At 34.6% G+C, this 20,409-nt stretch overlaps 1 protein-coding gene across 4 annotated transcripts in view; it reads left to right on the top strand.

Annotated features, from left to right (window-relative positions):
• The window catches only part of LOC136027477 (uncharacterized), a 77,188-nt gene that overhangs the window by 7,273 nt on the left and 49,506 nt on the right, over positions 1–20,409 (top strand). The window contains exons 1-2 of one of the 4 annotated variants that reach the window (XM_065704778.1): positions 3,604–3,668; positions 18,090–18,930. In XM_065704778.1, the coding sequence (XP_065560850.1) occupies positions 18,108–18,930 (823 nt within the window). In that variant the 5' untranslated portion in view covers positions 3,604–3,668; positions 18,090–18,107. Of the gene's footprint in view, positions 1–3,603; positions 3,669–18,089; positions 18,955–20,409 lie in introns of those variants that run through there. The other 3 variants (XM_065704775.1, XM_065704776.1, XM_065704774.1) reach the window with 3 other exon arrangements.

Below are 20,409 nucleotides of genomic sequence, written 5' to 3'. Positions count from 1 at the left end.
GATTGACCCTTGTGGCAGCAACGAGGAGTCCATATATATTTGAAAACTTGGAATATTTCTTATCCCATTTTTAAGCCCAACCAGCGAGCATTAGAGAGCGCAATAGTGTCTTGGAAAGACACTTCACTGAGGTCGAGTTGCTAATCCTCTTTAAAACCATTGCAACTAATAAACAGCTCTGCTGCTCATGCTTTATCTACGCCTTTCACAATTCCAAAGAATTTGTATTCTTTAAGTCTAGTGTCACAGTTAGTTAGCACACTAGAAGTAGTGTCACAAAAATCTTTTGTTGCAGTATTGTCAGTACAAACAAAAAGTTTATTGCATGAGTCCTTTACACTATGAATAGCTTCAAGACCGCAGATTTTGGTAATTGCATCTTTATGCTTAATTGGATTGTCCAAATCTGATTTTCGTTTTTGTGATGTTTTGATTTGTTTTGATTTTCGAGTTACCATGAACTGTTTGAAAATGTGGAATTTCGTATTTTTTGCCAGAAGACAGATCACGGGTGCGTGTTTTTTGTTTTTTTTTTCTCAGGGGTCATTGTATCGACCAATTGGTCCTAGAATGTCGCAAGTGGGCTCGTTCAAACGGAATGCAAAGTTCTAGTGCCCTATTTAAGTGACTGAAAAATTGGAGGGCACCTAGGCCCCCTAACACGCTCATTTTTCCCCAAGGTCAACGGATCAAAATTTTGAGATAGCTATTTTGTTCAACATAGTCGAAAACCATAATAACTATGTCTTTGGGGGTGACTTACTCCTCCACAGTCCCCTGGGGATGGGCTGCATGTTAGAAACTTTGACCAGTGTTTACATACAATAATGGTTATTGGGAAGTGTACAGACGTTTTCAGGGTTTTTTTTTTTGGTTTGGGGGGGGGGGGTTTGAGGGGAGGAGGCTATGTGGGAGGATCTTTCCTTGGAGGAATATGTCATGGGGGAAGAGAAATTCAATGAAAAGGGTGCCGAATTTTCTAGCATTACTAAAAAAAACAATGAAAAAATAAACATGAAAAAGTTTTTTCAATTGAAAGTAAGGAGTAGCATTAAAACTTAAAACGAACAGAGATTATTACGCATATGAGGGGTTCTTCTCCTCCTAAATACCTCGCTCTTTATGCTAAAGTATTTTTAGTAATTTCAACTATTTATTCTACGGCCTTTCTGATTCAGGGGTCATTCTTAAAGAATTGGGACAATTTAAGTTTTAGTGTAAAAAGTGAGGTACTGACGAGGGGGCGAACCCCTCATATACATTTTAAAAATATAAGAACATAAAAGTTTGTTACGTAAGTTAATTCTTAAGTTACGTATATTTTTTACTAATAAAAACGTTCGTTAAAAATTAAAAGTTCTAGTTGCCTTTTTAAGTAACCAAAAATTGGAGGGCAAATAGGCCTCCTTCCCCACCCCTTATTTTCAAAATCGTCTAATCAAGAGAAAGCCATTTAGCCAAAAAAAGAATTAATATGCGAATTTCATTTTAATAATTTATGTGCGGAGAGCCAAAATCAAACATGCATTAACTCAAAAACGTTCAGAATAAAAAAAACTAGTATTTTAACTGAAATTAAGGAGCGACATTAAAACTTAAAACGAACAGAAATTACTCCGTGTATGAAAGGGGCTGTTCCCTTCTCAACACCCCACTCTTTACGCTAAAGTTTTTTACTGTTTAATAAAGTAGAATTGAGAGAAAGAGTCAAACTTTAACGTAAAGATTGGGGCGTTGAGAAGGGAACAGCCCCTTTCATACACGGAGTAATTTCTGTTTGTTTTAAGTTTTAATGTCGCTCCTTCCTTTCAGTTAAAAAAACTAGTTTTTTTATATTTAATTATTTACTAGCACGAGAGGAAATAGCAAAGGCCGAAAGTCTATTCTCATGCTAAACCGAAAATTAATATGGTCAATTAAAGAGTCGTCTAAAAAGACAGAAGTTAACAATTTCGATTTGTAGCTTTTTAAATCATCCAATATACACCCCACCTGTACCTAGATTTATTTTCATCAGCTTTTGGTAGTAGTGCCAATTTCCTCCTTTGTTATATATATAAATAGGTTTCAAATAATCAGCTGATTTAATTTAAAAATTTCCAAAGTAGAATACACTATATACAACTACGTATGGGTACGTTCCCTGAACTAAGATGTATAATCCAGAAGTTCTTCAATCTTCTCTGTGAAGCACTTTCTCGTCATATGATGGGTAGTAGTATGTCAATTCGCATAAAATAGCCAATGATGCGGGTTTTATAATGCTGGGCTCATTAAACAAATATGGGTAATGGAACTGTTTTATGTAAGTTTTATTTTTGATAAAATAAAAAAAAATCCCAAGGACAAATTGGACTGTAAGAATAGTAATAGATGTTAGTTATTACAATGATTGCACTGTTTAATAATTGCAAACTTGCTAATATTTTGGAACTATGAGCAGATGAATCTGACATTTGGTGTTTTACCTATATTCATTTCTGCACGAAGAGGGAGGGACGGAGGTTTCTACTCAACCTTGGTCTGAACGGTTTCTCAGTGAAAAGCTGGAAATAAAAATATTTTTTCATTTTTTTTTTGGCAAGCCGATCTATGTGTAGCTTGGATCATACCAGCACTTCAAAATGTAGCTACTCTAAAATCTAGCTTCTTTTATTATACAGTAAATGTTAATTTTCAATAGAAATACAGAATTTGAACTCATTCTGTTATTTTTTTTTTTCAAAATCAATGTGTCCTGACTTTTCAATTACAAATCTTTTAAGGTAGAAATAATTTCCAAAGGTAGTTTTTTACGTTAATTCAAAAAGTTATCGGAAGACTCAACGCCGTTTGGAGATCGCCTAATATTTCTAGGCACATAAATATGTGCCTATAAAGTTCGTCCGTGAGCGCTGTCCTGCTCTACACGGCTGAGACATGGTCCCTCAAATCCACCACCTTGAGCGCGATAGACGCTGCCAGACGAAATAACTCCGTCGAATCGAGGGACTCTGATGGAATGGTTTTACGAGTGATGAAAGGTTTCTTGCCCTTACTCACCAATTGGGCATCTCCCTCGAATGCCTCCGACAGAGTCTGCTTGAATCCAATATAACTTTGACCTCACATTCCATGGCTGGTCGCGCCCGACGGTTAGACCTTGGACCAGATAGAAGAACAGTTTACAGAAGTTCCTCAACATGACCGAAATTGCCGCTGGCAAAGCTGCTACGCTCTCTACGCCACATATCATGGGACAGGAGCGTTAAGTCAAGCAATTCATGTTCGGAAAAGCTGCAAGTTGTGCAATTCTATTCTTTTTCTTCATGAATATTTAAGAAGAACAGCAGAATCTGCCAACATGTCTTCTATCACATGGCGTTAGATTTATTAACTCATAAATTCCAGTACTTCATACTCTTCCAAGCAGTTATATAACAAAAACTCGATCTTCAGTCTCCCACTCTCAATCTTAAACCAATTTTTCTAATATTTTTATTTATGTCCTATTTAAGTTACCAATTTACAACGTCATCGTTTCTTTTCAAACATTCTTTGTCGACGCAGGTGATATTTGTTTCCAGTTCGATTATATTTTGGAATTCCTTAGCTCCAGAAGTCAGTAACTATTTGTAAACTGGCCTGTATCAGTCTGTGCTTGTTTACCTATGTGGAGATAGGAAAAAGTAAGAATTTGAACTTAGTTGAGAAAATGTGGGTACAGCGAGCTCTTTGTCCAAACCAGATATTCCTTTGTCAAAGCTCCATTTCTGTAATAATTTTTTAGTCCCTTTGCCTCTTTGAATCCATTCCTTGCACATCTGCATGATGCATAGGTACTCTTTTGAAAGGGTGGATTTGATTAATCAGTGAAAAATATGTAGATACATGTGCTTTTAAACCCTAGTTCCCACCAGTATTGGCACTCATGTAGGAATGACTGCGGCAAGGTAAGCGGATATTTTATCGTGTCGCATGAGCTATAAGAAAAACGCAATTAATAAGGAAATTGTATAGAAATTATAAGACAATGCTGTGAAATAATGTGATTTTGGAGAAAAGTTGGATAAACTTACAAGTCCCTTTGGATCTGGCCCCTCTACCTCTTAATAGATAGGTGGATGTATATGTACTGTGTGCATCTATTTGCACATTGCATTTCAAATGCTAAATCAACTATCTTCCATTATCCTGCAAACTTTTTTTTTAAATGAGGAACTTTTAGGAAGGCAAAAACGACTTTTGTGAAGTATTTTGATACTTATGTATTATACCGAATACAGTCGAGAAGTTTGCTGAATTTAAGATCTCAGAAAACCGGTTTCATAGCCACAAAGACAAATGACGCCTGACAGAATGCATTGGACTTGTATAATTTGGGTTATATATTTATACATTAGGGGGGAGGGTAAGGTCAGGTTGCTTCCCCCCTCCTAATGTGCAAATATATAGCCCAAATTATATTGTTATATTAACTAAAGTATTATATTTTCATCATGTTTTGGTACATTTCATTATGATTAATCTTACTTCACTTCTTGAGTGTGTTTGGTAAAATACACAAGTGCCAGTATTTTGTGGTACTACACAATGGATTGATGAAAAGTTTCAGATGGCTCAAGTTTCTTTGATTTGCCCAGAAATTGGCTCCTTTTTTGTTCCCTATTGACTCCACTGAACTCCACTTTTCAAATTGTCTTATTTGTATGCATCAAAGAATTTGATCAATAAAGCACTTCTAATGCATTTTCTTCTAGAAATTTCCTAAAAATAAGTATCGCTACCCCCCTCCTCCGTAAATTGTGGGTTTTGAACACTAAAAACAAACTTAAATCTCAAAGCGCCTCACTTCATTGTCAGATGTGATTAAAGGCTTTCTCTGCGTTCAAAAACAAATACAAAAGGTCCTGAAAACACATTCTACTATGCAATAGGCATCACAACTAGGCGGCAACTAGAATTGTGTCTTCATTATGAATTGTCACTGTTGACTATTTTATGTAGTCAATAAATTTGGCAATCATAATTCTCATCATGGCCGACGCTTTTTTGTTTTTTAGGTGTTGTCTAACTTAAGCAATCACAACTTAACCATAAGGAGGATTCCATATGTTTTTATAGGGGAGGGGGTGGTAGATGCTTATGTTAGACCGTTTTTTATTTCAACTTTGGTTTCTTATGTTTTTTATGTTATTTTTCATTTTAGCCCAAAGGTATGGCACTTAAGTTGTTTTGAGGTGTTTATACGGACCCTTAAGCACCCAGAACTGAACCATAAAGAGGATTCCATTTATTTTTCTAGGGGAAGGAGTGGTAGATACTTATGATAAACTGTTTTGGTCTCAATTATGGATGTTTTCTTATGTTTCTTATGTAATTTCAATTTCTTGTCTCATTGTACCCAAAAAATATGGCACTTAGTTGTTTTTGAGGTGTTTGTACCTTAAGCAACCAGAACTAAACCATAAAAATAGCGACGAAGACCACACTGCCTTTCCATAACAACAAATACAAAGTAGAGACAATAGGGAAAATCTTTTCAAGACAGTGGAGATTATTTCTGTGGATATTTCGGCCCTATGTCCAAGGGCCGTCTTCAGCACAATACAAGAATAAGAGAGAAAATATATATATAAATGAACTTACATCAAATTGTGAGCATTAAAACTAAATAATTAAAAAAAACACTTTTTAAATTTTTTTTGAAAATAGCCCTAGCATCCTTACTTCAACGAAGTTCAACCAGGACTGGCGAAAAGAATGAAATGAGAATATAAGCTCATTCAAACTAAAGAGAACAAAGTGATCAGATGCCATTTCTTAAAGCTAATCTTGCTTGTTTAGCAGCCTGTCTCAAAGGCCTTTTCGTAGTTGGTTCAGTATTATTATTAAATAAAAAAAACTAATTTTTTTAGCTGAAAGTAAGGAGCGACATTAAAACTTAAAACGAACAGAAATTACTCCGTATATGAAATGAGTTGTCCCCTCCGCAATCCCTCGCTCTTTACGCTAAAGCTTTAAATTGTTTTAAAAATTAGAATTGTGGCAGAGTCAAACTTTAGCGTAAAGAGCGAGGGATTGCGGAGGGGACAACTCATTTCATATACGGAGTAATTTCTGTTCGTTTTAAGTTTTAATGTCGCTCCTTACTTTCAGCTAAAAAAATTAGTTTTTTTTATTTAATTTCTGAACGTTTTTGAATTAATGCATGTTTGGTTTTGGCTCTCCGCACATAAACTATTAAAATGAAATTTGTATATTAATTCTTTTTTTGGCTAAATGCCTTTCTCTTAGTTTTGATCAGACGATTTTGAGAAATAAGGGGTGGAGAAGGAGGCCTAGTTGCCCTCCAATTTTTCGGTTACTTAAAAAGGCAACTAGAACTTTTAATTTTAACGAACGTTTTTATTAGTAAAAAATATACGTAACTTAAGAATTAACTTACGTAACAAACTTTCATAACCTTATATTTTTTTTATATTTTATATTTTTACATTTATATTTTTATATTTTATATTTTTTATATTTTACTCCGTATATGAAATGAGTTGTCCCCTCCCCTCTGTTCGTTTTAAGTTTCAATGGTACTCCTTATTTTCAATTGAAAGAATTTTTCCATGTTTATTTTTTCATTGAGTAATTTCTGTTCGTTTTATGTTTTAATGTCGCTCCTTACTTTCAGCTAAAAAAATTAGTTTTTTTTTATTTAATTTCTGAACGTTTTTGAACTAATGCATGTTTGGTTTTGGCTCTCCGCACATAAATTATTAAAATGAAATTTATATATTAATTCTTTTTTTGGCTAAATGGCTTTCTCTTAGTTTTGATCAGACGATTTTGAGAAATAAGGGGTGGAGAAGGAGGCCTAGTTGCCCTCAAATTTTTTTGTTACTTAAAAAGGCGACTAGAACTTTTAATTTTTAACGACCGTTTTTATTAGTAAAAAATATACGTAACTGAAGAATTAACTTACGTAACAAACTTTCATAACCTTATATTTTTATTATGTATACGAAGGGGTTTGTACCCTCGTTAATACCTCGCTCTTTACACTAAATCGTAAGTTTTGTCCCAATTCTTTAAGAATGACCCCTGAATCAGAAAGGCGTTAGAATAAATAGTTGAAATTACTAAAAATACTTTAGCATAAAGAGCAAGGTATTTATCTTCTCCTAAATACCTCGCTCTTTATGCTAAAGTATTCTTAGAACCCGTCATATGCGGAATAATCTCTTTTCGTTTTAAGTTTCAATACTACTTCTTCCTTTCATTTGAAAAAACGTTTTCATGTTTATTTTTCATTGTTTTCTTACAGTGATGCTAGAGAATCCTGCGCACTTTTCATTGAATTTTTATTCCCCCATGACAGATTCCTCCAAGGAAAGATCCTCCAACATAGCCCCCTCTCCTCAGCCCCACCCCCAAACAAAATAAAATCCCCCTGAAAACGTCTGTACACTTCCCAATAACCATTACTATATCTAAACACTGGTCAAAGTTTGTAACTTGCAGCCCCTCCCCCAGGGATTGTGGGGGAGTAAGTCATCCCCAAAGACATAGTTATTATGGTTTTCGACTATGCTGAACAAAATGGATATCTCAAAATTTTAATCCGTTGACTTTTGGAAAAAAATGAGCGTGGGAGGGGGCCTAGATGCCCTCCAATTTCTTTGGTCACTTAAAAAGGGCACTAGAACTTTTCATTTCCGTCAGAATGAGCCCTCTTGCGACATTCTAGGACCACTTGGTCGATGCGATGACCCCTGGGGAAAAGAAAAAAAAAACAAAAAAACAAATAAACACGCACCCGTGATTTGTCTTCTGGCAAAAAATACAAAATTCCACATTTTTGTAGATAGGAGCTTGAAACTGCTACAGTAGGGTTCTCTGATACGCTGAATCTGATGGTGTGATTTTCGTTAAGATCCTAAGACTTTTAGGGGGTGTTTCCCCCTATTTTCCTAAATAAGGCAAATTTTCTCAGGCTCGTAACTTTTGATGGGTAAGACTAAACTTGATGAAACTTATATATTTAAAATCAGCATTAATATGCGATTCTTTTGATGTAGCTATTGATATCAAAATTCAATTTTTTAGAGTTTTGGTTACTATTGAGCCGGGTCGCTCCTTACTACAGTTCGTTACCACGAACTGTTTGATAAATCGGTTTAGTAAAATATTTTGTTAGATCATTTTTAATTAAATTTGAGTATAAAGAATTTAGTGAGTATTCCCCTAAGTCCCTGTTCAAAGAAATATTATTATTTATTTTGAGATTAATTTCGATTGATTCTCGAACCACCTGTTTTATTCCCAAATCATTACTGATGAGTGAAGAATTTTCAAAAAGTATCATGTGGGACGGCTTATTAAATATATGCCAACCTAAAGCAGAATCAAAGGAGTTGTTGGAACTATTTGAAATTAAGGCCTTGTCTATGTCATTTTTATGCTGTTGTAACCGTTTGTCTAGATTCTGATGGGTCCTGCCGACATAGTAATTTCCACAATCACAAGGTATTTGATAGACCCCTCTTTGGCGAGTAACTGGGGTCTTATCTTTACCCGAATTTAAGAAATTGATGATTTTAAAATTATTAGTAAAAACTACGTACAGATTATTTTTTGTGCAAATATTTTTTAATTTTGTTGTGATCTTTGGAATATACGGAAGATAGACAATATTTGAGGGCTTATCAGTAGCCTCATATTGTGAAGTATCTTCTTCGATTTTACAAGAATATCTTTCTATTCTACGGTTAATTTTTTTATTGACAAAAGGAATGGGGTATCCATTACCAAAAAGAATATCTCTGATAAAGTTTATTTCTGCATTTATATATGAATCGGAGCAAATATTCAGGACACGATCAATGAGGGTAGTTACAACTGCTCTTTTAACTTGTGGGGGGTGATTTGAATTAAAGTGAAGATATCTATTGTTTTGTGTTGGCTTTCGATATATAGTAAAATCCAGTTTATCAGCATTACGAATAATTAATACATCTAAAAACGGTAGTTTATTTTCAATTTCAACTTCTAGGGTGAACTGCAAATTTCGGTCATAAGTGTTAAGATGATCTAAGAAGCCCCAAAGTTCAGCTTCCCCATAATTCCAAAGTGAAATTACGTCATCCATATAACGACCCCAATAGACGTGTTTAAAAAAATAATAATTCAATGCCCAATTCTCAAGATTCTCGACGTAAATATTTGCTAGTAGCCCGGATAAAGGTGCCTCCATGGGCAACCCATTTTTTTGCTGATAAAAAGAATCGCGAAATTGAAAATACATAGAAAACTTATTACAAATTTTAACAAGAGTCATTAAAACTTCACAATCAATTCCTGTCGCTGAAGTCTCGATCAAGTGGTAATTTTCTTCTACTTTATTTTTTAATAATTCCTCTGAAATAGTTACATCTATATTTGTATACATGGAAACAATGTCAAAACTACTAACTATTGTGTTTTCTGAAATACTTGTGTTGTTAAGTTTTTTAACCAAATCTGCCGAGTTACGAATATAGGAATTTTGAGAATACAATAAAGGTTTGAAAACTGTGCAAAGCCATTTTCCAATATTGGCAGCGGGGGCTTTAGTACAAGCTACGATAGGTCTTAAGGGAATACCCTGTTTATGTATTTTCGGTAACCGTAGAGTTTAGGACAGAAACTACCACGGGGAAAAAATTTGTTGTATAGTTGTGGGGTGATTTTACCATTTTGTTTTAGCTGCTTTAATTCATTTATAATATTATTCGCGAACTGATCAGTAGGATCATGAGTTATTGTTTTATATGTAATTGTGTCATTTAAATGCGAAAGAATTTTGTTGTCATAGTCTTTCGTATTCATGACAACAAGTGAATTGCTTTTTTCTGCTTTAGTTATTATATTAGAAGGATCTTTTCGGAGATTAGATAGTATTTTTATGTCATGCAAATTTTCCGGTGTGGAATTGGTAGGAGGCTTAAACTTTTTTTGGCTGGTATAGAGAATATTTATAAGACCAGATCTAACTTGATCCGGGTTAGAGACAGAAGGATAGTGTTTATGCAAAGCGGAGTCTAGAGAGGAAACTATATCTGCCACAGGAACCTGTTTCGGTAGAAAAGAAAATTTTGGACCTTTTTCTAGTGTTTCGATTTCCTGGGGTTCCAATGTTTTAGAAGAGAGGTTAACGATAGCAGGTCCAGGAGTGAATCTTGGAGAATAAATACGGTTTCTCGTCGAAGATTCATTTCGTAAGCCTTCCAATTTTTTATAGAGGCGTTCCTTGGACAAGCGAAAATCGTGGCTAAACAAATTCCTTTCTAATCGAACAACTTGAGCAAAATCAACGGTGGACAGGTTTTCCAGCAAAAAGGTTTCCAACGATTTTCTCTCTAAAGAAATAATATGTCGTTTCTGTTTTTTGTCCTTAATAATATGGACTAAGGTTTTTAACTGTAGTGCATGGGCAAATTGCGCTTCTTTCCAGGTATTTAAATGTAATTTATATCTTAAAGACTTGGGAATAAGGTTTTCATTTCTACAGGATTCTAAAAATTTTTGTTGATTGATAATATTAGCATGTTTTTTACTTAGACTAATAAAATAAAAGATATCATAGGTCAACTGCTCCCCATAAGCTGGACGAAAATAGCGACGAAGACCACACTGCCTTTCCATAACAACAAATACAAAGTTGAGACAATAGGGAAAATCTTTTCAAGACAGTGGAGATTAGTTCTGTGGATATTTCGGCCCTATGTCCAAGGGCCGTCTTCAGCACAATACAAGAATAAGAGAGAAAATATATATATATAAATGAACTTACATCAAATTGTGAGCATTAAAACTAAATAATTAAAAAAAACACTTTTTAAAACTTTTTTTAAAAAAAATAGCCCTAGCATTCAACCAGGACTGGCGAAAAGACTGAAATGAGAATATAAGCTCATTCAAACTAAGAGAACAAAATGATTAGATGCAATTTCTTGAAGCTAATCTTAATTAGCTTTAAAGCTTATCCGGGCTACTAGCAAATATTTACGTCGAGAATCTTGAGAATTGGGCATTGAATTCTTATTTTTTTAAACACGTCTATTGGGGTCGTTATATGGATGACGTAATTTCACTTTGGAATTATGGGGGAGCTGAACTTCGGGGCTTCTTAGATCATCTTAACACTTATGACCGAAATTTGCAGTTCACCCTAGAAGTTGAAATTGAAAATAAACTACTGTTTTTAGATGTGTTAATTATTCGTAATGCTGATAAACTGGATTTTACTATATATCGAAAGTCAACACAAAACAATAGATATCTTCACTTTAATTCAAATCACCCCCCACAAGTTAAAAGAGCAGTTGTAACTTCCCTCATTGATCGTGCCCTGAATATTTGCTCCGATTCATATATAAATGCAGAAATAAACTTTATCAGAGATATTCTTTTTGGTAATGGATACCCCATTCCTTTTGTCAATAAAATAATTAACCGTAGAATAAAAAGACATTCTTGTAAAATCGAAGAAGATACTTCACAATGTGAGGCTACTGATAAACCCTCAAATATTGTCTATCTTCCGTATATCCTAAATATCACAACAAAATTAAAGAACATTTGCACAAAAATAATCTGTACTTAGTTTTTACTAACAATTTTAAAATCATCAATTTCTTAAATTCGGGTAAAGATAAGACCCCAGTTACTCGCCAAAGAGGGGTCTATCAAATACCTTGTGATCATGAAAATTACTATGTCGGCAGGATTCATCAGAATCTAGACAAACGGTTACATAGGGCCGAAATATCCACAAAAATAATCTCCACTGTCTTGAAAAGATTTTCCCTATTGTCTCTACTTTGTGTTTGTAACTAAACCATAAGGAGGATTCCATATGCTTTTGTAGGGGAGGGGGCTAAATGCTTAAGACTAACTATTTTTTATGTCAAATATGGACGTTTTTTATATTTCTTATGCTAAATTATCCTTTCCTTTAAATTCTCCTGGATGTGATAATCTTCATTTTTTATTTCTTATGATGTGAATTTCCTCGTGTCTCTTGCTTATGCCTTTGTTTGATTCAAGACTGAATGCAAAATATTTTTTTTGCATGAGATTCAAACTTTTATTGTTAAATATAGAAAAATTAAGGAGCAAAATTCAAAGACTGAAGTAAAGAAAGTAGAAAAACACAAATTATCATGATTAAGTCTGCTGGGTTTAAAAGATCTTGAAAGGCTGTTCTTTGGCTGGGTAATCCCAGCAGTTTTTTGAATAAAAAACAAAAACATATACGTTTGCAAAACTATTGCCAAAAATTCTAAAATGTTTTCTAGAAATTTTGATGTGTATAGTAGGCACTTTTAATTCTAACCTGATGATTTAACATGCCATAAAGTTATCAGGGAATTTGTCTTGGCAAGACTTAGATAAAAATTGGCGGAGTTAAAAATCGCATTTCATTGAATGACATTTTGAATGTAGCTGCAGGAAACAAATTGGAACACAAAAGCAATTCACTTAGAAAGCTTGGACTAAAAGCAAAGCTTGGACTTTGAAAAGAAAAGCTTGGACTTTGGGGGGCAGGCGTCTCTCTTTTTCACCTGTAACTTTTGCCTTTCTGTTAGCACAGTTTGTTTCAGGTAACAGCTCTCAGTTCTTTTAACGAGGCAGTCTTTGTAGGAGTTATTATTTCACTTTAATATGTTTTAGAATAATGTTCCTAGACATTAGGGTTTGGATAAGATGAGGGATGAGGCTGGCTTTGCGAAGGACTTATACAAAGAGAGAGACAAATCTCAAGATGAAGGAAACAAATAGGATTACGGCCAGTAGAAGGAAAAGATAAACAAACGACGTGGATATTTCGTCTGTATAAAACATGTGTAAAAACTTTAGCAAATTTTATTGTTAAAACATTCAGTTAACTTTAACTTCAAACATTTGAAGTTAAAGTTAAGATTTCCTCAGTATACCAGGATTAATACTAGTAAAAGATAAAAGAAAGTCCATAGATCCTCACAAAGTCGATAGAATTGATGAAAATTATCGATAAAATCAGACACAAATCGATAAATTTGAAAATATACGACACTTGTAAATGATTTAAAATGGAGGTAGAATAGAGTCAATGAAAGTGAAGTTAAAAGTTAATATTAAAAACAGAAGATTAGCCGAAAATTTGATTTCCTAGAATGGAGGTGGAAGTAAGGACTTCTTGGCATTTCTCTTTGAAAAACCGCTCCTTATTGCGTTTGGACGGGGAATAGTTCCTTGATCTTAGAATTTCTTAATGCCATTCATTGACAGCAAAGACCTGTGTAACGTTCGTGGTGTTTATGTCTTGTCTATTTTAAAAGAAAAGCATAAGACCTTTTTGCTTTGTAAATGGTCTTAAGAACCATATTTTGAATTGTTTTGATTGTGTTTGTATTTCCCTAAACTAGGTAATAATACCTATGAGGGAAATCACATTCCAATAAATGACCAACAAAAGATATGTAAATGTGAAGAGCGTCATTTAATGGGCATCTGGACTTCGAAAGAAGCTTAAATCATTAAATCTTTTAATGGGCATCTGGACTTTGAAAGAAGCTTAAATACAGTAAGGGATAGGCTTTTTTTTTTTGAAAAGCCCCTGGAAGTCCCTTAAATCAAGTAACGTCAAAAATTGAATTTAGGCCATTAAATCTCCTTTTCCTTGCTTTGGTTAAAAGGTTGACCTCCCGAAAGCTCTTTGTCTATAACTTTGTTCAAAATTCAAATTATTAGAATTTATTTTTGGTGTCCAAGACAAGAGTTGTTGTTCTAGTTTACAGTGTTATTGCCTCGAAGTAGACAAGTTAATTTCAGTTTCCATAACTTTCCATAACTAATTCCAGTTTCCAAGTAGACAAGTTTCCATAACTGGAATTAAAAAAAAAGTTTCTTATGGCCTCTTCCTACTCCTTATGGGCCTTTCCGTTTGATCCTAGATGGATGGCCAAAAAACAATCTGGCATTCAATCATCCTTCACTAAAATAGAACATAACCATCTTAATCTTTCTTTTATTATAACCTTATAGCCTGAGAAAGTGAGATCGAACTACATTTTCAGTACAGTTTATTGTTAGCTTTACGGCTAGTTAAACGAGTACCTACAACTACCATTAGTCAATTTCTCTAAAAACAAACAAACTAAACAGCCAAGAGTCTATGGTTCCGGACCCTGCTTGACCACAGTCATTATTGGGGCTTCCGATTTTCTTAGTTTGGAGACTTATCTTTCTATTTTTTCAAACCTTTGTCAACATTAGGAAAAGACCCGGTGCCTTCGTTATTTCACTTGTCCCAGCTTCACTGCATCCACTATCTTTACTAATTACGCTACCCAGGTGAGCAAGTTATTTTGCGATTTTCGATTTCGATCGTTTTCGATTGACTTGGTCGATTTTTACACTGTCTAACATCATCTTTTCATCGTTATTTTAATCTTCTTAATTATTTGCTTTTTATTTTATTCCTAATTCTCTTTATTTATTCCTAGGTCTTCGATTCAGTCTTCTAGTTACTAATCCTCTAACATATTCTTGCATCCTGAATTGGCAAAACCACCAAAGTTCATTCACATCGTTGTCCTGACTCCACACCGTACCACTGCTAACTTTACCTCCTATCTTAACTACAGAAACATTGTTTTTGTGCATAGCATTTTTCACATTAATGCACTTATCTAGCATAAAACAAAAGAATACTACCTTTACTAAAGCTTTTCCAGTAGCTGAATCAAATCCCTACTCTTGATTTATAAAACTGAGGAAAAGGGTCTCATGGTTCAGACCTTGTTTAATTGTTAATTTAAGGATGGAAATCTGGTTGACCTATCCTCTCTTGTTCCTAAAGCCACACAGTTTTTTCCTTGATAATTTATCTACAACATTTTTTAGTCTAATAAGTATCATGATGCAAAGGGGTTTGTTTCGTACGTAAATTCAGCTAATACCTCTATATTCATTATAGTTTTGTAACCAACGTATTGTAACAACGCTCATTTACTGCATTATCAATATCTTTTTACTACTGTCTTACGTGCAAAAATTAATCTTCTTTCACTTCCAAATTGTCAAAAATTTCTCACTTTACTATATAATCTCCTGCATAACTTTTTCATGGAATTACACATTCTCAGATTGTAGTCGTTTCTTCTTGACATTTTGCATCATCATCGATTGAGGCACCGTTCCCATCTTTAGCTGCAACCGATATAGGCATCTTCAAGATTCTCGGTAATTTTCATCCATAGTGTCTATTTCACATTTCCTGATTTCACGCTTTATTGTCCTCTCTACTCTCCTCGCCATCTCTTTATTCTATTTAGATCTGAGACTTGGAAGCTTCTCGCACAAGCCCCATCGCTCTTTCACCAAGCTTAAAAAATTTTCGCTTATATTCCTTGCTGCTTTTGCAATGTTCCCCTAAGACATATTCTGCCACCGCGTAAATTAGTTCTAAAAATTAGTCCATCCATATTGTACATTATCATATTCCAAACTCTTCAGTTTCATATCCTACTCTTCTTGGAAAGTTCCTCTCAAAGTCTCATCGTTGAATCTATCAACGTCACAAATACCCAGGAGACAGCTACTTTATCTAGATTTCAGATTTAAATTAAGCTGAGGTGTCGCTAGATGGGAAGCTTTACCTTTAACATCAATAACGGCACTTACCCTAGTGTTCTCTACCAACACTGTCAATCTTGGATTTACAGTACGTATGGATTTACAGCCTTAGAATTACAGTTGATTTACAGTATAGTACATGATTATTCAGGTTAGCCATCTACCATCATCTTAGTGCCATGTTGACTTTCGGGCCATTTTTATGACCAAATAGGGTATTGGTTATAACTAGATTATTGTTCTATTGTCATTACAGTTTCCTTTCCGTAAATCAAATTTGACACCTTTGTACGACTCTCCATATCTGAAGTCCCCTAAAAACTTACTATATTTCTACCTGGGGTCTTGTCTGTGTTTTCTGTGACTGAATGCAAAGTCCATCTGAGAAACTCTTGTCTCTGTCAATCAGTTCTACAGATCCTTATACCTCAAACTTTTGGTTATATCGTCTGCAACTAAGATACGGCTCCTTTATAACTCTACCCCATTCAGATAAGCCCCATGCAGCCGAACCTCATGCAATTTGACCCTCATTTAATTTGACCCCCGGCAACTCAACCCAACCCAAGTTTAACTTAATCCCATTTAATTCAACCCCTATGCTACCCCACCTCCCATTCAACTCAATCCCATTTAACTAAGTCACATTCAGCCACATGCAACCCACTCATTGAGCTAAAACCCTGAAATTAACCAAATCATATGAACCAACGTTCAACTCAACACACGTTTAGCTTAACTCCCATGCAACTCAACTCCATGTATCTGATTCTCAGTAAATTCAGCTTAACATTCTAAGACCACTACAATTATCCCTGAAAAACTAAGATATGTCTGTGCTCCAGGACTTACTTCCTATGAATTTATTTACTCATTAGACTTTTATTAATTAACTTAAATTAAATATTACATTTATCGAAATCATTCCTACCATTGCTTCAATAGCTTCAAATGGCAATTTTGCTTCACTAGATGATCTTTTTTCGAAACGAATTTTTAAACCTTCGGTTACTTGAGCCGGGGCTCAATCTTTATATGATTACTTAGTTTCCATTTCGAAATTTGTTTGACTTAAACTAATAATAATATATTTTTACCCTCTTTATAAATATTTAAAATGCCCAGAGGAGTAAATAAAAAAAAGAAGAAAAACACCATTGTTAAGTTGTAATTCTGTTGAGTTGCTTTGTTATTCTATTCCGCTTGAAATAATCTTAGTCGCTTGTCTAGATTTTAAGTGAGAACTTCGTTTGTCACATTAGATTTTGTTGAGTGGCCGACCTTTTTTCCTTTGAATTTTTTAATGTTTTTGCCTCTTATTTTATTCCGCGTTGATATCTTTTTAGTTCCTTCATTTTGGGTTTTGTTTCATTTTGATATCCACGTAATTTTTTTTTGTCATTGTGTTTATTCTATTGTCTTTTCTTCTGTTCTAAACCGTTCCAGTTTTCGCTCCGAACATGGGAAATAGATTTCTTTTTTTGGGGGGGGGGAGGGGGGATTTCTCTGATATTGCAGCAGAAAGGAAGCAGTTGTCTTCTTGAACTAGCCGTTTTGTTCCTTCAATTATTTTCTTTGGCCTCATAAAATCCCATTTTCGCTTTTCTTCTCTTTTTTATATTTTTTTTTGTGATGGCAGGCCAATGTGGTTTACGTAATTATCTTCTCTGGGCTTTTGGAATCTTAACAAGAGTAGTATCACTGTAATATCAAAAACCCTTTCTTTTTTAGCAATATAAGTACTCTTAAACCTAAGGGTAAGGCCAAGAAAAAATTGTAATACCTAAATAACTGTCTCCGAACGATAAACGCGTTCAGTCTTGTTAAAAACTTCTAAACAAGCGTAATGAAAAAAATATGGTGCGCAAGCCTTCTTAGCCTAATCAAACTGCCCTTTTATTTTGGCAAGCATACAATGAGTATTTCGAAGTTCCTCCTTAATAGCTTGAGAGTTTTCGTATTCTTAATAAACTCACTAATTGGGAGTCTTAGATATTTTAGCATATCCTTACATGTGATTGAGGATGACCCGACTGAAAGGGGCTTACTTGCCCCATAATTTAGGAGAAATATCATAAATTTGGTATTTTGAAGCCTCTGAGGAAAGACCTATGTCGGAAAGATTAGATGGGAGATTATTTACAACAGTTTGAAGTGAATCAAAATCTTTAGCCAACAAAACAATATCACCAGCATAAGTTCTATGACTGATATCAATGAACTGTTCAATCAGGAAAGTGGAAATATATGTAGCGGATAGCACTGTTAAATAAAATTGGACTAATAACTGACCTTGTTTGATCCCTACTGGAATACGATTGGTAAGGTGAATCGTTCTGAGTCGTTTCCCGGATATATTTTATTCGTTATATTTTAGTATAATTAATTACTTGTTGTTGATTTAAGTAATTGTGATCCGTATGATTAGATTTAACTAATTATTGTTTTATTGGCAGTTTTCGACATCCTGTGAGATGGGGGCGTCTGAAAGCACTCCTACAAAAGTTCGGACTCCTCTGGCATCACCAGCAATGCGACCGAGAATATCAAAAGCCGAACGAATTTCGCCCAAAAAAGAAGCCAAAAACAAACTGTCTCCTAAATCTGAACGCAAACAAGATACAGGAAAACCCCATAAAAATGAGAAACAAGTGACTTTTAGTGATAGAGTAGAAAAGAAGAAAATTGGACATCTGAGGCAAGTTTCTCTGCCTGAAAAGCCGGGATCTCCTGTACTTAAAAGCAGTTTGAAGAGTTGTAAAAGCTATCCAACTTCTCCGACGGATGACCGAAACTTTCTTTTTCCTGAAGAGGACGCAGGCGAAAATTTCTGTGATCAGCGCCCTAACTCTAGTAAGAGGAACGGTGTTTATGTTTCAAGTATGGAATTAAAATTAGGCAGTGATTCATCTTTTGCACAAAGTGGACAAGTTTTATTTGTATCAGATAACACTTGTGTTTTTACACGCAATAGAAAAGCAATCGTACCCAGACCTACAAGTGAGCATTCTACCTCTTTAGAATTTACTGCCGTTAAACATATCCCTGTTTATGTATCAACTGTTGACTCTTTATGCAATAAGAAGCGGGAGAAGCAGACTAGTGAAGTTGAAACGCAGACTGATGATTTGTTGGAGGTGCGACAAAGACCCAAACGGAATGAATCACCACTTAGTCGCTCAAGAAGAAGTAGCGGATATGCGTCTGCTAATGGCTCACCAACGGTTTCACGTATTGAATTACCAGATAACGTTTTTGCTGAGTCAATTAATGGAACTACGGAGCTCAAGCCCAGAAGTAAGCTGCTCCATTCCTTTGTTGGTAAATGGGTTTAATCAAAGGCTCTACAGCGGGTGGGGGAACTTAGAAAAATCCCATAAACAGCTGTTAGGTGACTCCTGCTACCACTCCGCGTAAAAGTTATCTTCGGAAAAAGCACACTAAAATGTGTATATTTTTGAATATTCGTTCACCCAAATAAAAACTAGAAATGCTTGCTTGTACCTAAAATGAAGCTTGATATTTAAAAAAAAGGATTAATTAAGCGTTATTGCAGAAGAGAAGTTGTTTGTTCAATAAATAGGAAAGTTTATTGTATTGCTTGAACTTCGAAAATTAGAAACCTCTTTCTAGAACTAGGATTTTTAAATATTAAAAACGTTAAACCTAAATTGTGAGTTCAGGCAATGAGGATGCCTTAGATCTATAGTGGATGGGTCCCTTGAACAAATCTTAGAGAGACTACCAACCCTCCATCGCATCCCTCTCCCTGCTCAATACCCTCTGTATGCCAGTAGCCCGTGTTATATATATATATATATATATATATATATATATATATATATATATATATATGCGTGGGTGTGTTTTTAGGGAGGATCAATAGCCTCATAGGTCCTGCCCATACATATTTGAGGGTATGTCAAACATAAACATGTATTCTATTTACAATAGTGCTAAAGGATTAGAAGGGAGCGAGTTTTCTTGACATAGTTCAGGGAATTTTGTAGAAATAGATTTTATTGTATTCTTTTTTCCTTCGTTTTTTTATCATCACATCTGAGCGTTTATCGAACTAAAAGTGGAGCGTTTATCGAACTAAAATTCTAGTAGACTTATAGCACATTTTCTAAGAGCTTCTGTCCTGAAAAGCAATGGGTATAAAAAGTTTGTGAAAAAAACGCTAGGGAGTTCGAAACGTCGCCTGCGCTCAATATCTCTGGAGCAATATGACTACAATTCCACAATATTTTGTATGTGATTTTTTTTCGGGTATAGTTGCTAACTACCCACTAGGAAAATATAGTAGTTTGGTCTATATGAAAAAGAGAAAAGAAAAATTATTTTTATTTTTACAGCTTTTTTTCAATGAAGGTCAAAAATGGAATTTCGGCTTTTATCCAATTAATCCCAACATATGTTCAAAAAAGTTACATTTAAGTACTGCGTCATTTGCATGCTACGTTGAACTTGAATTAAATGAAAAAAAAACAAGTTTTTTGAAATGAAAGTAAGGAGCGACATTCAAACTTAAAACGAACAGAAATTACTCCGTATATGAAAGGGGCTTTTCCTCCTCGACGCCCCGCTCTTTACGCTAAAGTTTTATATTGTTTTTAAAAGTAGAGTTGCGAGAAAGAATCAAACTTTAGCGCAAGGAGCGGGGTGTCGAGGAGGAAAAGCCCCTTTCATATACGGAGTAATTTCTGTTCGTTTTAAGTTTTAATGTCGCTCCTTACTTTCATTTCAAAAAACTTGTTCTTTTTATTTAGTCTC

The sequence above is a fragment of the Artemia franciscana genome, chromosome 5 (genome assembly GCF_032884065.1).
Source record: "Artemia franciscana chromosome 5, ASM3288406v1, whole genome shotgun sequence".
In the NCBI taxonomy this organism is placed as follows: domain Eukaryota; kingdom Metazoa; phylum Arthropoda; class Branchiopoda; order Anostraca; family Artemiidae; genus Artemia; species Artemia franciscana.
The sequence above is the reverse complement of the archived record's forward strand: the minus strand, read 5'-3'. Positions and strand labels throughout refer to the sequence as shown.